General features: G+C 50.7%; 1 protein-coding gene across 3 annotated transcripts in view; it reads left to right on the forward strand.

Moving 5' to 3' along the window:
* LOC140211906 (neogenin-like) overlaps positions 1-18,904 on the forward strand; it is a 343,448-nt gene that overhangs the window by 306,387 nt on the left and 18,157 nt on the right. For all 3 annotated transcript variants that reach the window (XM_072282103.1, XM_072282104.1, XM_072282105.1), the window contains 2 exons: positions 16,385-16,462; positions 17,691-17,838. In XM_072282103.1, the coding sequence (XP_072138204.1) occupies positions 16,385-16,462; positions 17,691-17,838 (226 nt within the window). The remainder of the gene's footprint in view (positions 1-16,384; positions 16,463-17,690; positions 17,839-18,904) is intronic.

The raw sequence follows: 18,904 nt of genomic DNA on the forward strand, positions 1-18,904 counted from the left end.
TGACAGTGGGAGGGTTTATTACCCAGACCAACAGTGGGGGGTTATATTACCCAGACTGACAGTGGGGTTATTATGCAGACTGACAGTGGGGGCGGTTTATTGCCCAAACTGTTGATGGGGGGTTTATTACGCAGACTGACAGTGGGGTTATTATGCAGACTGACAGTGGGGGCGGTTTATTACCCAAACTGTTGATGGGGGGTTTATTACCCAGACTGACAGTGGGGTGTTTTTTACTCAGACTGACAGTGGGAGGAGGTTTATTACCCAGACTGACAGTGGGGTGTTTATTACCCAGACTGATAGTGGGAGGGGGTTTATTACTCAGACTGATAGTGGTGGTGGGGTTTATTCCCCGGACTGACAGTGGATGGTTTATTACTCAGACTGATAGTGGTGGTGGGGTTTATTCCCCAGACTGACAGTGGCGGGTTTTATTACCCAGACTGACAATGGAGGATTTATTATCCCGATTGACAGTGGGGTTATTACCCCGATTGACTGTACGGTTATTACCCAGACTGACAGTGGGGGGGTGTTATTTCCCAGTCTGACAGTGGGGGGGGTTATTACCCAGACTGACAGTAAGGCGATATATTACCCAGACTGACAGTGGGGGGTGTTTATTCCCCAGACTGACAGTGGGGGGATTTATTACCCAGACTGACGATGGGGGGGGGGTTTATTAGGCAGACTGACAGTGGGGTTATTATGCAGACTGACAGTGGGGGCGGTTTATTACCCAAACTGTTGATGGGGGGTTTATTACCCAGACTGACAGTGGGAGGATGTTTATTACCCAGACTGACAGTGGGGTGTTTATTACCCAGACTGACAGTGGGATGTTTATTACCCAGGCTGACAGTGGGAGGGGGTTTATTACTCAGACTGATAGTGGTGGTGGGGTTTATTCCCCGGACTGACAGTGGATGGTTTATTACTCAGACTGATAGTGACGGGTTTTATTACTCAGACTGACAATGGAGGGTTTATTATCCCGATTGACAGTGGGGTTATTACCCCGATTGGTTATTACCCAGACTGACAGTGGGGGGGGGTGTTATTTCCCAGACTGACAGTGGGGGGGGTTATTACCCAGACTGACAGTGAGGCGATATATTACCCAGACTGACAGTGGAGGGGGGTTTATTACCCAGACTGACAGTGGGGGGATTTATTACCCAGACTGACAGTGCGGTTATTACCCCGACTGACAGTGGGGGGTTTTACTACCCAGACTGACAGTGAGGGGATTTATTACCCAGACTGACAGTGGGGGGGGGGGGTATTACCCAGACTGACAGTGGGGGTGTTTATTACCCAGACTGACAGTGGGGGGATTTATTACCCAGACTGACAGTGGGGGGTGGTTTATTACCCAGACTGTCGGTGGGGGGGGGCGGGTTATTACCCAGACTGACAGTGGGGGGATTTATTACCCAGACTGACTGTGGGGGGGGGATTTATTACCCAGACTGACAGTGGGGGGGGGTTATTACCCAGACTGACAGTGGGGCTGTTTTATTACCCAGACTGACAGTGTGGGGTTAATTTATTACCCAGGCTGACAGTGGGGGGGGGATTAATTACCCAGACTGATAGTGGGGGGTTATATTACCCATACTGACAGGGGGGGTATATTACCCAGACTGACAGTGGGGGCAGGGATTTATTACGCAGACTGACTTTGGGGGTATTAATTACCCAGACTGACAGTGGGTGAATTTATTACCCAGACTGACAGTGGGGGTATTACCCAAACTGACAGTGGGGGTATTAATTACCCAGACTGATAGTGGACGGGGGGGGAGTTATTACCCAGACTGACAGTGGGGGGATTTATTACCCAGACTGACAGTGGGGGGGGCGAATTTATTACCCAGACTGACAGTGGGAGGATGTTTATTACCCAGACTGACAGTGGGGTGTTTATTACCCAGACTGACAGTGGGAGGAGGTTTATTACCCAGACTGACAATGGGGTGTTTATTACCCAGACTGACATGGGAGGGGGTTATTTCCCAGACTGACAGTGGGGGGGGGGGTTATTACGCAGACTGACAGAGTGGAGGGGGGGATTTATTACCCAGGCTGACAGTGGGGGGGGTTATTCGCCAGGCTGACAGTGAGGGGGTTTATTACCCAGACTGATAGTGGGAGGGGGGTGGGTTTATTACCCAGACTGACAGTGGGGGGGTTTGTTACCCAGACTGAAAGTGAGGGGATTTATTACCCAGATTGACAGTGGGGGGGGTTATTACCCAGACTGACAGTGGGGGTGTTTATTACCCAGACTGACAGTGGGAGTTTATTACCCAGACTGACAGTGGGATTTATTACCCAGACTGACAGTGGGGGGGGTTTATTACCAGACTGACAGTGGGGAGGGATTAATTACCCAGACTGATAGTGGGGGGTTATATTACCCATACTGACAGGGGGGGGGTATATTACCCAGACTGACAGTGGGGGCAGGGATTTATTACGCAGACTGACAGTGGGGGTATTAATTACCCAGACTGACAGTGGGTGAATTTATTACCCAGACTGACAGTGGGGGTATTACCCAAACTGACAGTGGGGGTATTAATTACCCAGACTGATAGTGGACGGGGGGGGGAGTTATTACCCAGACTGACAGTGGGGGGATTTATTACCCAGACTGACAGTGGGGGGGCGAATTTATTACCCAGACTGACAGTGGGAGGATGTTTATTACCCAGACTGACAGTGGGGTGTTTATTACCCAGACTGACAGTGGGAGGAGGTTTATTACCCAGACTGACAATGGGTGTTTATTACCCAGACTGACAGTGGGAGGGGGTTATTTCCGAGACTGACAGTGGGGGGGGGGGTTATTACGCAGACTGACAGTGGAGGGGGGGGATTTATTACCCAGACTGACAGTGGGGGGTGGTTTATTATCCAGACTGATGATGGGGGGGTTTATTACGCAGACTGGCAGTGGGGCGTTTATTACCCAAACTGTTGATGAGGGGTTTATTACCCAGACTGACAGTGGGAGGGGGTTTATTACTCAGACTGATAGTGGTGGTGGGGTTTATTCCCAGACTGATAGTGGCGGGTTTTATTACCCAGACTGACAATGGAGGGTTATTATCCCGATTGACAGTGGGGTTATTACCCCGATTGACTGTGCGGTTATTACCCAGACTGACAGTGGGGGGGGTGTTATTTCCCAGTCTGACAGTGGGGGGGGGGGTTATTACCCAGACTGACAGTGGAGGGGGTTTATTACCCAGACTGACAGTGGGGGGGATTTATTACCCAGACTGACAGTGCCATTATTACCCAGACTGACAGTGGGATGTTTATTACCCAGACTGACAGTGGGGGGATTTATTACCCAGACTGACAGTGGGGGGATTTATTACCCAGACTGACTGTGGGGGGGTGATTTATTACCCAGACTGACAGTGGGGGTGTTTTATTACCCAGACTGACAGTGTGGGTTAATTTATTACCTAGGCTGACAGTGGGGGGGGGTTATTACCCAGACTGAAAGTGAGGGGATTTATTACCCAGATTGACAGTGGGGGGGGTTATTACCCAGACTGACAGTGGGGGTTTATTACCCAGACTGACAGTGGTGGGATTTATTATCCAGACTGATAGTGGGGGGTTATATTACCCAGACTAACAGTGGGGGTATTACCCAAACTGACAGTGGGGGTATTAATTACCCAGACTGATAGTGGGCGGGGGGGTAGTTATTACCCAGACTGACAGTGGGGGATTTATTACCCAGATTGACAGTGGGGGGGGATTTATTACCCAGACTGACAGTGGGTGTTTATTACCCAGACTGACAGTGGGAGGGGGGTTTATTACTCAGACTGATAGTGGTGGTGGGGTTTATTCCCGGACTGACAGTGGATGGGTTTATTACTCAGACTGATAGTGGTGGTGGGGTTTATTCCCAGACTGACAGTGGCGGGTTTTATTACCCAGACTGACAATGGAGGATTTATTATCCCGATTGACAGTGGGGTTATTACCCCAATTGACTGTATGGTTATTACCAGACTGACAGTGGGGGGGGTGTTATTTCCCAGTCTGACAGTGGGGGGGTTATTACCCAGACTGACAGTAAGGCGATATATTACCCAGACTGACAGTGGGGGGGGGGTTATTACCCAGACTGACAGTGGGGGGGATTTATTACCCAGACTGGACAGTGCGGTTATTACCAGACTGACAGTGGGGGTTTTATTACCCAGACTGACAGTGAGGGGATTTATTACCCAGACTGACAGTGGGGGGGGGGGTTATTACCCAGACTGACAGTGGGGGTGTTTATTACCCAGACTGACAGTGGGGGGATTTATTACCCAGACTGACAGTGGGGGGTGGTTTATTACCCAGACTGTCGGTGGGGGGGGGCGGGTTATTACCCAGACTGACAGTGGGGGGATTATTACCCAGACTGACTGTGGGGGGGGATTTATTACCCACGACTGACAGTACTGACAGTGGGGGGGGTTATTACCCAGACTGACAGTGGGGGTGTTTTATTACCCAGACTGACAGTGTGGGGTTAATTTATTACCCAGGCTGACAGTGAGGGGGTTTATTACCCAGACTGACAGTGAGGGGATTTATTACCCAGATTGACAGTGGGGGGGGGTTATTACCCAGACTGACAGGGGGGTGTTTATTACCCAGACTGACAGTGGTGGGATTTATTACCCAGACTGACAGTGGGGGGTTATATTACCCAGACTGACAGTGGGATTTTTTACCCAGACTGACAGTGGGGGGTTATATTACCCAGACTGACAGTGGGGGGGGGTTTATTACCCAGACTGACAGTGGGGGAGGGATTAATTACCCAGACTGATAGTGGGGGGTTATATTACCCAGACTGACAGGGGGGGGTATATTACCCAGACTGACAGTGGGGGCAGGGATTTATTACGCAGACTGACAGTGGGGGTATTAATACCCAGACTGACAGTGGGTGAATTTATTACCCAGACTGACAGTGGGGGTATTACCCAAACTGACAGTGGGGGTATTAATTACCCAGACTGATAGTGGGCGGGGGGGGAGTTATTACCCAGACTGACAGTGGGGGGATTTATTACCCAGACTGACAGTGGGGGGGGGAATTTATTACCCAGACTGACAGTGGAGGTATTACCCAGACTGACAGTGGGGATATTAATTACCCAGACTGACAGTGGCAGGGGGGTTATTACCCAGACTGACAGTGGGGGTATTAATTACCCAGACTGACAGTGGGTGAGTTTATTACCCAGACTGACAGTGAGGGGGGGTATATTACCCAGACTGACAGTGGGGGTTTATTACCCAGACTGACAGTGAGGGAATTTATTACCCAAACTGACAGTGGGGGGGTGTTATTACCCAGACTGATAGTGGGGGTGGGGTTTATTACCCAGACTGACAGTGGGGGTGTTTATTCCCCAGACTGACAGTGGGGGGATTTATTACCCAGACTGACGATGGGGGGGGGTTTATTACGCAGACTGACAGTGGGGGTGGTTTATTACCCAAACTGTTGATGGGGGATTTATTACCCAGACTGACAGTGGGAGGATGTTTATTACCCAGACTGACAGTGGGGTGTTTATTACCCAGACTGACAGTGGGAGGAGGTTTATTACCCAGACTGACAATGGGGTGTTTATTACCCAGACTGACAGTGGGAGGGGGTTTATTACTCAGACTGATAGTGGTGGTGGGGTTTATTCCCCGGACTGATAGTGGATGGTTTATTACTCAGACTGATAGTGGTGGTGGGGTTTATTCCCCAGACTGATAGTGGCGGGTTTTATTACCCAGACTGACAATGGAGGGTTTATTATCCGGATTGACAGTGGGGTTTATTACCCCGATTGACAGTGTGTTTATTACGCAGACTGACAGTGGGAGGGGGTTATTTCCCAGACTGACAGTGGGGGGTGGGGGTTATTACGCAGGCTGACAGTGGAGGGGGGGGGATTTATTACCCAGACTGACAGTGGGGGGTGGTTTATTACCCAGACTGACAGTGGGGGAGGATTACTTACCCAGACTGAGAGTGGGGTGATTTATTACCCAGACTGACAGTGGGATTTATTTCCCAGTCTGACTGTGGGGGGGGGGATTTATTACCCAGACTGACAGTGGGGGGGGGGTTATTACCCAGACTGACAGTGGGAGGGGTTTATTACCCAGACCAACAGTGGGGGTTATATTACCCAGACTGACAGTGGGGAGGGTTTATTACCCAGACTGACAGTGAGGGAATTTATTACGCAAACTGACAGTGGGGGGTGGTTATTACCCAGACTGACAATGGGGGGGTTTATTACCCAGACTGATAGTGGGGGTGGGGTTTATTACCCAGACTGACAGTGGGGGGTGTTTATCCCCCAGACTGACAGTGGGGGGATTTATTACCCAGACTGACGATGGGGGGGGGTTTATTACGCAGACTGACAGTGGGGTGTTTATTACCCAGACTGACAGTGGGAGGGGGTTTATTACTCAGACTGATAGTGGTGGTGGGGTTTATTCCCCGGACTGACAGTGGATGGTTTATTACTCAGACTGATAGTGGTGGTGGGGTTTATTCCCCAGACTGACAGTGGCGGGTTTTATTACCCTGACTGACAATGGAGGGTTATTATCCCCATTGACAGTGGGGTTATTACCCCGATTGACTGTACGGTTATTACCCAGACTGACAGTGGGGGGGGTGTTATTTCCAGTCTGACAGTGGGGGGGGTTATTACCCAGACTGACAGTGGAGGGGGGTTTATTACCCAGACTGACAGTGGGGGGGATTTATTACCCAGACTGACAGTGGGGATGTTTAATACCCAGACTGACATTGGGGGGATTTATTACCCAGACTGACAGTGGGGGGTGGTTTATTACCCAGACTGACAGTGGGGGGATTTATTACCCAGACTGACTGTGGGGGGGGGATTTATTACCCAGACTGACAGTGGGAGGGTTATTACCTAGACTGACAGTGGGGGGGGTTATTACCCAGACTGACAGTGGGGGTGTTTGTTACCCAGACTGACAGTGGGGGTTTATTACCCAGACTGACAGTGAGGGGTTATATTACCCAGACTGACAGTGAGGGGTTATATTACCCAGACTGACAGTGGGGGGGGGGTTTATTACCCAGACTGACAGTGGGGGAGGGATTAATTACCCAGACTGATAGTGGGGGGTTATATTACCCAGACTGACGGGGGGGGTATATTACCCAGACTGACAGTGGGTGAATTTATTACCCAGACTGACAGTGGGGGGGGTGTTATTTCCCAGTCTGACAGTGGGGGTGTTTATTCCCCAGACTGACAGAGGGGGGATTTATTACCCAGACTGACGATGGGGGGGGGTTTATTACGCAGACTGACAGTGGGGTTATTATGCAGACTGACAGTGGGGGCGGTTTATTACCCAAACTGTTGATGGGGGGTTTATTACCCAGACTGACAGTGGGAGGATGTTTATTACCCAGACTGACAGTGGGGTGTTTATTACCTAGACTGACAGTGGGGTGTTTATTACCCAGGCTGACAGTGGGAGGGGGTTTATTACTCTGACTAATAGTGGTGGTGGGGTTTATTCCCCGGACTGACAGTGGATCGTTTATTACTCAGACTGATAGTGACGGGTTTTATTACTCAGACTGACAATGGAGGGTTTATTATCCCGATTGATAGTGGGGTTATTACCCCGATTGTGTGGTTATTACCCAGACTGACAGTAGGGGCGGGTGTTATTTCCCAGACTGACAGTGGGGGGGGGGTTATTACCCAGACTGACAGTGGGGGGATTATTACCCAGACTGACAGTGCGGTTATTACCCCGACTGACAGTGGGGGGTTTTAATACCCAGACTGACAGTGAGGGGATTTATTACCCAGACTGACAGTGGGGGGGGGGTATTACCCAGGCTGACAGTGAGGGGGTTTATTACCCAGACTGATAGTGGGAGGGGGGTGGGTTTATTACCCAGACTGACAGTGGGGGTGTTTGTTACCCAGACTGACAGTGGGGGTTTATTATCCAGACTGACAGTGGTGGGATTTATTACCCAGACTGACAGTGGGGGGTTATATTACCCAGACTGACAGTGGGATTTTTTAACCAGACTGACAGTGGGGGGTTATTTTACTCAGACTTACAGTGGGGGGTGTTTATTCCCCAGACTGACAGTGGGGGGATTTATTACCCAGACTGACGATGGGGGGGGGGGTTTATTACGCAGACTGACAGTGGGGTTATTATGCAGACTGACAGTGGGAGCGGTTTATTACCCAAACTGTTGATGGGGGTTTATTACCCAGACTGACAGTGGGAGGATGTTTATTACCCAGACTGACAGTGGGGTGTTTATTACCCAGACTGACAGTGGTGGGATTTATTACCCAGACTGACAGTGGGGGGTTATATTAACCAGACTGACAGTGGGGGGTTATTTTACTCAGACTTACAGTGGGGGGTGTTTATTCCCCAGACTGACAGTGGGGGGATTTATTACCCAGACTGACGATGGAGGGGGGGGTTTATTACGCAGACTGACAGTGGGGTTATTATGCAGACTGACAGTGGGGGCGGTTTATTACCCAAACTGTTGATGGGGGGTTTATTACCCAGACTGACAGTGGGAGGATGTTTATTACCCAGACTGACAGTGGGTGTTTATTACCCAGACTGATAGTGGGGGAGGGATTAATTACCCAGACTGACAGTGGAGGGGGGGGATTTATTACCCAGACTGACAGTGGGGGGTGGTTTATTACCTAGACTGACAGTGGGGGAGGGATTAATTACCCAGACTGAGAGTGGGGGGATTATTTCCCAGTCTGACTGTGGGGGGGGCGGATTTATTACCCAGACTGACAGTGGGGGGGGTTTATTACCCAGACCAACAGTGGGGGAGTTTATTACCTAGACTGACAGTGGGAGGGTTTATTACCCAGACCAACAGTGGGGGGTTATATTACCCAGACTGACAGTGGGGAGGGTTTATTACCCAGACTGACAGTGAGGGAATTTATTACGCGAACTGAGAGTGGGGGGGGGGTTATTACCCAGACTGACAATGGGGGGGTTTATTACCCAGACTGACAGTGGGAGGATGTTTATTACCCAGACTGACAGTGGGGTGTTTATTACCCAGACTGACAGTGGTGGGATTTATTACCCAGACTGACAGTGGGGGGTTATATTAACCAGACTGACAGTGGGGGGTTATTTTACTCAGACTTACAGTGGGGGGTGTTTATTCCCCAGACTGACAGTGGGGGGATTTATTACCCAGACTGACGATGGGGGGCGGGGGTTTATTACGCAGACTGACAGTGGGGTTATTATGCAGACTGACAGTGGGGGCGGTTTATTACCCAAACTGTTGATGGGGGGTTTATTACCCAGACTGACAGTGGGAGGATGTTTATTACCCAGACTGACAGTGGGGTGTTTATTACCCAGACTGACAGTGGGGGAGGGATTAATTACCCAGACTGACAGTGGAGGGGGGGGATTTATTACCCAGACTGACAGTGGGGGTGGTTTATTACCTAGACTGACAGTGGGGAGGGATTAATTACCCAGACTGAGAGTGGGGGGATTTATTTCCCAGTCTGACTGTGGGGGGGGCGGATTTATTACCCAGACTGACAGTGGGGGGGATTTATTACCCAGACTGACAGTGGGGGGGGTTTATTACCCAGACCAACAGTGGGGGAGTTTATTACCTAGACTGACAGTGGGAGGGTTTATTACCCAGACCAACAGTGGGGGGTTATATTACCCAGACTGACAGTGGGGAGGGTTTATTACCAGACTGACAGTGAGGGAATTTATTACGCAAACTGAGAGTGGGGGGGGGGGTTATTACCCAGACTGACAATGGGGGGGTTTATTACCCAGACTGATAGTGGGGGTGGGGTTTATTACCCAGACTGACAGTGGGGGGTGTTTATTCCCAGACTGACAGTGGGGGGATTTATTACCCAGACTGACGATGGGGGGGGGTTTATTACCCAGACTGACAGTGGGGGGTGGTTTATTCCCCAGACTGACTGTGGGGGGTTTATTTCCCAGAGTGACAGTGGAGGGGTTTATTACCCAGACTGATGATGGGCGGGTTTATTACGCAGACTGACAGTGGGGGCGGTTTATTACCCAAACTGTTGATGAGGGGTTTATTACCCAGACTGACAGTGGGAGGGGGTTTATTACTCAGACTGATAGTGGTGGTGGGGTTTATTCCCCAGACTGATAGTGGCGGGTTTTATTACCCAGACTGACAATGGAGGGTTTATTATCCCGATTGACAGTGGGGTTATTACCCCGATTGACTGTGTGGTTATTACCCAGACTGACAGTGGGTGGGGGGGTGTTATTTCCCAGTCTGACAGTGGGGGGGGTTATTACCGAGACTGACAGTGGAGGGGGGTTTATTACCCAGACTGACAGTTCCGTTATTACCCAGACTGACAGTGGGGATGTTTATTACCCAGACTGACAGTGGGGGATTTATTACCCAGACTGACTGTGGGGGGGGATTTATTACCCAGACTGACAGTGGGGGGGTTATTACCCAGACTGACAGTGGGGGGTGTTTATTCCCCAGACTGACAGTGGGGGGATTTATTACCCAGACTGACGATGGGGGGGGGTTTATTACCCAGACTGACAGTGGGGGGTGGTTTATTCCCCAGACTGACTGTGGGGGGTTTATTTCCCAGAGTGACAGTGGAGGGGTTTATTACCCAGACTGATGATGGGCGGGTTTATTACGCAGACTGACAGTGGGGGCGGTTTATTACCCAAACTGTTGATGAGGGGTTTATTACCCAGACTGACAGTGGGAGGGGGTTTATTACTCAGACTGATAGTGGTGGTGGGGTTTATTCCCAGACTGATAGTGGCGGGTTTTATTACCCAGACTGACAATGGAGGGTTTATTATCCCGATTGACAGTGGGGTTATTACCCCGATTGACTGTGTGGTTATTACCCAGACTGACAGTGGGTGGGGGGTGTTATTTCCCAGTCTGACAGTGGGGGGGGTTATTACCCAGACTGACAGTGGAGGGGGGTTTATTACCCAGACTGACAGTTCCGTTATTACCCAGACTGACAGTGGGGATGTTTATTACCCAGACTGACAGTGGGGGATTTATTACCCAGACTGACTGTGGGGGGGGGATTTATTACCCAGACTGACAGTGGGGGGGTTATTACCCAGACTGACAGTGGTGGGATTTATTACCCAGACTGACAGTGAGGGGTTATATTACCCAGACTGACAGTGGGATTTTTTACCCAGACTGACAGTGGGGGTTATATTACCCAGACTGACAGTGGGGGGGGGGGTTTATTACCCAGACTGACAGTGGGGAGGGATTAATTACCCAGACTGTTAGTGGGGGGTTATATTACCCAGACTGACGGGGGGGTATATTACCCAGACTGACAGTGAGTGAATTTATTACCCAGACTGACAGTGGGGGTATTACCCAAACTGACAGTGGGGGTATTAATTACCCAGACTGATAGTGGGCGGGGGGGAGTTATTACCCAGACTGACAGTGGGGGGATTTATTACCCAGATTGACAGTGGGGGGGGGAATTTATTACCCAGACTGACAGTGGGGTGTTTATTACCCAGACTGACAGTGGGAGGGGGTTTATTACTCAGACTAATAGTGGTGGTGGGGTTTATTCCCCGGACTGATAGTGGATGGTTTATTACTCAGACTGATAGTGGTGTTGGGGTTTATTCCCCAGACTGACAGTGACGGGTTTTATTACTCAGACTGACAATGGAGGGTTTATTATCCCGATTGACAGTGGGGTTATAACCCGATTGTGTGGTTATTACCCAGACTGACAGTGGGGGGGGGTGTTATTTCCCAGACTGACAGTGGGGGGGGGGTTATTACCCAGACTGACAGTGAGGCGATATATTACCCAGACTGACAGTGGAGGGGGGTTATTACGCAGACTGACAGTGGAGGGGGGGGATTTATTACCCAGACTGACAGTGGGGGGGGGGTATTACCCAGACTGACAGTGAGGCGATATATTACCCAGACTGACAGTGGAGGGGGGTTTATTACCCAGACTGACAGTGGGGGGGGGTTATTACGCAGACTGACAGTGGAGGGGGGGATTTATTACCCAGACTGACAGTGGGGGGTGGTTTATTCCCCAGACTGACTGTGGGGGGTTTATTTCCCAGAGTGACAGTGGAGGGGTTTATTACCCAGACTGATGATGGGGGGGTTTATTACGCAGACTGACAGTGGGGGCGGTTTATTACCCAAACTGTTGATGAGGGGTTTATTACCCAGACTGACAGTGGGAGGGTTATTACCCAGACTGACAGTGGGGGGGTTATTACCCAGACTGATAGTGGGGGTGTTTTATTACCCAGACTGACAGTGTGGGGTTAATTTATTACCCAGGCTGACAGTGGGGGGGGTGTTATTACCCAGACTGAAAGTGAGGGGATTTATTACCCAGATTGACAGTGGGGGGGGGGTTATTACCCAGATTGACAGTGGGGGGGGGGTTATTACCCAGACTGACAGTGGGGTTGTTTATTACCCAGACTGACAGTGAGGGGTTATATTACCCAGACTGACAGTGGGATTTTTTACCCAGACTGACAGTGAGGGGTTATATTACCCAGACTGACAGTGGGGGGGGGGGGTTTATTACCCAGACTGACAGTGGGGGAGGGATTAATTACCCAGACTGATAGTGGGGGGTTATATTACCCAGACTGACAGGGGGGGGGTATATTACCCAGACTGACAGTGGGTGAATTTATTACCCAGACTGACAGTGGGGGTATTACCCAAACTGACAGTGGGGGTATTAATTACCCAGACTGATAGTGGGCAGGGGGGGGGAGTTATTACCCAGACTGACAGTGGTGGGATTTATTACCCAGACTGACAGTGAGGGGTTATATTACCCAGACTGACAGTGGGATTTTTTACCCAGACTGACAGTGGGGGGTTATATTACCCAGACTGACAGTGGGGGGGGGGTTTATTACCCAGACTGACAGTGGGGGAGGGATTAATTACCCAGACTGTTAGTGGGGGGTTATATTACCCAGACTGACGGGGGGGTATATTACCCAGACTGACAGTGAGTGAATTTATTACCCAGACTGACAGTGGGGGTATTACCCAAACTGACAGTGGGGGTATTAATTACCCAGACTGATAGTGGGCGGGGGGGGGGAGTTATTACCCAGACTGACAGTGGGGGGATTTATTACCCAGATTGACAGTGGGGGGGGGAATTTATTACCCAGACTGACAGTGGGGTGTTTATTACCCAGACTGACAGTGGGAGGGGGTTTATTACTCAGACTAATAGTGGTGGTGGGGTTTATTCCCGGACTGATAGTGGATGGTTTATTACTCAGACTGATAGTGGTGGTGGGGTTTATTCCCCAGACTGACAGTGACGGGTTTTATTACTCAGACTGACAATGGAGGGTTTATTATCCCGATTGACAGTGGGGTTATAACCCCGATTGTGTGGTTATTACCCAGACTGACAGTGGGGGGGGGTGTTATTTCCCAGACTGACAGTGGGGGGGGGTTATTACCCAGACTGACAGTGAGGCGATATATTACCCAGACTGACAGTGGAGGGGGGTTTATTACCCAGACTGACAGTGGGGGGGGGTTATTACGCAGACTGACAGTGGAGGGGGGGGATTTATTACCCAGACTGACAGTGGGGGGTGGTTTATTCCCCAGACTGACTGTGGGGGGTTTATTTCCTAGAGTGACAGTGGAGGGGTTTATTACCCAGACTGATGATGGGGGGTTATTACGCAGACTGACAGTGGGGGCGGTTTATTACCCAAACTGTTGATGAGGGGTTTATTACCCAGACTGACAGTGGGAGGGGGTTTATTACTCAGACTGATAGTGGTGGTGGGGTTTATTCCCCAGACTGATAGTGGCGGGTTTTATTACTCAGACTGACAATGGAGGGTTTATTATCCCGATTGACAGTGGGGTTATAACCCCGATTGTGTGGTTATTACCCAGACTGACAGTGGGGGGGGGTGTTATTTCCCAGACTGACAGTGGGGGGGGGGTATTACCCAGACTGACAGTGAGGCGATATATTACCCAGACTGACAGTGGAGGGGGGTTTATTACCCAGACTGACAGTGGGGGGGGGGGTTATTACGCAGACTGACAGTGGAGGGGGGGATTTATTACCCAGACTGACAGTGGGGGTGGTTTATTCCCCAGACTGACTGTGGGGGGTTTATTTCCCAGAGTGACAGTGGAGGGGTTTATTACCCAGACTGATGATGGGGGGGTTTATTACGCAGACTGACAGTGGGGGCGGTTTATTACCCAAACTGTTGATGAGGGGTTTATTACCCAGACTGACAGTGGGAGGGTTATTACCCAGACTGACAGTGGGGGGGTTATTACCCAGACTGATAGTGGGGGTGTTTTATTACCCAGACTGACAGTGTGGGGTTAATTTATTACCCAGGCTGACAGTGGGGGGGGGTTATTACCCAGACTGAAAGTGAGGGGATTTATTACCCAGATTGACAGTGGGGGGGGGGTTATTACCCAGACTGACAGTGGGGTTGTTTATTACCCAGACTGACAGTGGGATTTTTTACCCAGACTGACAGTGAGGGGTTATATTACCCAGACTGACAGTGGGGGGGGGGGGGTTTATTACCCAGACTGACAGTGGGGGAGGGATTAATTACCCAGACTGATAGTGGGGGGTTATATTACCCAGACTGACAGGGGGGGGTATATTACCCAGACTGACAGTGGGTGAATTTATTACCCAGACTGACAGTGGGGGTATTACCCAAACTGACAGTGGGGTATTAATTACCCAGACTGATAGTGGGCGGGGGGGGGGAGTTATTACCCAGACTGACAGTGGGGGGTGGGTTATTACCCAGACTGACGGTGGGGGGGGCGGGTTATTACCCAGACTGACAGTGGGGGGATTTATTACCCAGACTGACTGTGGGGGGGGGATTTATTACCCAGACTGACAGTGGGGGGTGTTATTACCCAGACTGACAGTGGGGGGGGTTATTACCCAGACTGACAGTGGGGGTTTAATACGCAGACTGACAGTGGGGGGGATTTATTACCCAGACTGACAGTGCGGGGGGGGGTTATTACCCAGACTAACAGTGGAGGGGTGTTTTTACCCAGACTGACAATGGAGGGGTATTACCTAGGCTGACAGTGGGGGGGGGGTATTGTTACCCAGACTGACAGTGGAGGGGTATTTTTACCCAGACTGACAGTGGAGGGGTATTTTTACCCAGACTGACGGTGGAGGGGTATTACCCAGGCTGACAGTGGGGGGTATTGTTACCCAGACTGACAGTGGAGGGGTATTTTTACCCAGACTGACGGTGGAGGGGTATTACCCAGACTGACAGTGGAGGGGTATTGTTACCCAGGCTGACATTGGGGGTGGTTTATTACCCAGACTTAAAGGAGAGGGTGGGTTTTGAACCAGACTGATGCACCCCTAGTTGGTGCTCAGTGAGTTGTGGTATGTTGTTGTGCACGCGGACCTTTGCTCACGCAGCTGCGTGACATTCAGTGAAATGCTTTGAGTCATATCGGTGGGAAGGTCCTCCCTTTCTCTGCGTTCTCAAGTTAACCACGTGGCCGCTCTCTGGTCCGAGTGTGGGCGCTGATGTTTCCCTGCTGCCCTTCAGTGCTTTCCGAGGGGTAGATGATGGGATTCCCAACCCTTCTTTCTTTCGAGCCCAGCACCCACTGATTTAATCTTGGCCTAATCACTGAACACTTTTCAATGGCCAATAAACTATAAACTAGTCGATACATTTTGGACTGTGGGTGGAAACCGGAAATCCCAAAGAAACCCACATGCACACGGAAGGTATGTACAAAGTTACTTACAGAGGACAGTAGAATTGAACTTTGAACTCTGAACTCCGGCGTCTCGAGCTGTGATTGCGTCATGCTAACTCCTCTGACCCCACTGATGTAATCAATGTACATGAATAAACGTTGGCATGAAATTACCAGTTATTTAGCCGTTTCCTTGTTCCCACCCTCACGCTGATCCAGAGACACTTAACAGAAGAGATGTGAGCACCCTCTTGGCAGTGGGGAGCCATCACTTCAGGCTGAGAAAAGCACAGAGAGACTGACGAACATTGGTGTGGGGCAAATTGATCAAAGGAGTAAACTTTCCATTCCTCCCATCCTGTGTCCCTCCTGTGTACTGTAGGGGTGGAGTAGTCAGTAGTGAGTGACTGTGAATGTTTCTGCATGGCTCCATACACCAGCTCTGATCTTCCTGTGTTTCTGCAGCACCTGGATCATCTGGGAAAGTTGGAAAGCACCCTCCAATGATGGACTCAGGGGCAGACACCAGGCACTCCATCGGCGGTGAGCAGTAACTTGTGTCTGTACAGCAGTGACTTCTCCACGGGCCGTCCCTGCAGCTGTTCTGTCCCCACACTACTTCCCCTGCAAAGGCCATCGTCACCAATTCTGATCACACAGACCATGACCCACCTCCCCATCCCCCCAAGACAAACCGACAGTCTCTCTCTCCCTCCCTCCCTCACTCTCTCTCAATCTCTCACTTACACTCACTCACTCACACACACATTCCATGGTGCATGTTTGTGCCCCGCTCTCTCTCTCTCTCCTCTCCCACTCTCCCTTTCCTCCTCCCTCCATCCCCCTTTACCCACCTCACACACTTTGTGTGGTCCTTCTCCCTCACTCACTGCCCTCACACACAGAATCATCTGTCCCACATACAGCCTGCAGTGGCCTCTCCCCACACACATTCACTGTCGCTGCCTCTCCCCGCACACATTTACTGTCACTGTCTCTCCCCACACACATCCACTGTCACTGTCTCTCCCCACACACATTCACTGTCCTAGCCTCTCTCCACACACATTCACTGTCACTGTCTCTCCCCACACACATTCACTGTCACTGTCTCTCCCCACACACTGTCCCAGCCTCTCCCCACACACATTCACTGTCCCAGCCTCTCCCCACACACATTCACTGTCTCTCCCCACACACTGTCCCAGCCTCTCCCCACACACATTCCTTGTCGCTGCCTCTCCCCACACACATTCACTGTCTCTCCCCACACACTGTCCCAGCCTCTCTCCACACACATTCACTGTCCCAGCCTCTCCCCACACACATTCACTGTCACTGTCTCTCCCCACACACATTCACTGTCCCAGCCTCTCTCCACACACATTCACTGTCTCTCCCCACACACTGTCCCAGCCTCTCCCCACACACATTCATTGTCGCTGCCTCTCCCCACACACATTCACTGTCTCTCCCCACACACTGTCCCAGCCTCTCTCCACACACATTCACTGTCCCAGCCTCTCCCCACACACATTCACTGTCACTGTCTCTCCCCACACACATTCACTGTCCCAGCCTCTCTCCACACACATTCACTGTCACTGTCTCTCCCCACACACATTCACTGTCTCTCCCCACACACTGTCCCAGCCTCTCCCCACACACATTGACTGTCCCAGAGCTGAACTTTGCAGTGAGTTTGAGCCAGGGTACAGAGAGCTGGCAGCCACTGGCAGGTTCTCCTTGACGGTTGACATTTTACCTGCAGGTCACAACAGTCCTCATGGCAGCCCCACCTCCAGCCTGGACAGCAACATTATGCTGATCATCATCATTTCTGTGGGCGTCTTCACCATTATCATGGTGGTGATTATTGCGTTGATCTGCACGCGGAGGACAAACTACCAGCAGAAAAAGTGAGTAACTCCCTGAAGAGTACTACTATCAACTTCAGCCAGACAGCAGGGAAGTGAAAATCACACTTCTGCACAATCCTTATTGAATTGAAATAGCTGTCCAGTGTACAAAAATGATTTATTGTGTATTTAACCCATGCTGTCCTGCCCCCTGCCATGGGAGTTGTGATGGGATGGTCTCCTCCTGTTTTTTTTTCTCTCATAGGTGTTAGATTTTAATTAATTCTCCGTGTCTGATCATAATACATCAAAAGAGTGTGTGATGGGACAGTGTGGAGGGAGCTTCACTCTGTGTCCGTCCCTGGGAGTGTGTGATGGGACGGTGTGGAGGGAGAATCACTCTGTGTCTGACCCCGGGAGTGTGTGATGGTATGGTGTGGAGAGAGATTCACTCTGTGTCTGACCCCGGGAGTGTGTGATGGTATGGTGTGGAGAGAGATTCACTCTGTGTCTGACCCCGGGAGTGTGTGTTGGGAAGGTGTGGAGGAAGATTCCCTCTGTGTCTGACCTTGGGAGTGTGTGATGGGACAGTGCGGAGGGAGATTCACTCTGTGTCTGACCCTTTTTTTTATATACAAAATTCTTTATTACAAATGTCGGTGCTATACAATATTTACAAACCAGTGAGTAACACATTTACTACACTACAAACAGACAATGCACGTTAAACCAATATATTGCCATCCTCATCAATGATGGCATTTACACCCCGCGGAGCCCAACGGTCCCGGAACATCTCGACGGTCGCCATGGACTGTGCGTATTCCTTTTCAATATTCACCCGGGCACGAACATACCCCCTAAACATAGCCAGGCAGTCCGCCCGGGGAGAACCTCCTGCCACCCTTTTCCAGGAGCCACGGATGGCAATTTTCGCCAGCCCCAGGAGCAAGTTGACAAGGACATCCTCATCCCTCTGTGCCCCCCTCCTTACTGGATGACCATGTATGAATAGGGTGGGACTGAAATGCAACCAGAAGGCGAGAAGCAGCCCACGCAAATACGTGAAAAGGGGCTGCAGCCTCACACACTCCACGTACATATGGTACACGGTCTCCTCCAGCCC

This window comes from Mobula birostris, chromosome 18 (genome assembly GCF_030028105.1).
Source record: "Mobula birostris isolate sMobBir1 chromosome 18, sMobBir1.hap1, whole genome shotgun sequence".
NCBI classification, from domain to species: Eukaryota; Metazoa; Chordata; class Chondrichthyes; order Myliobatiformes; family Myliobatidae; genus Mobula; species Mobula birostris.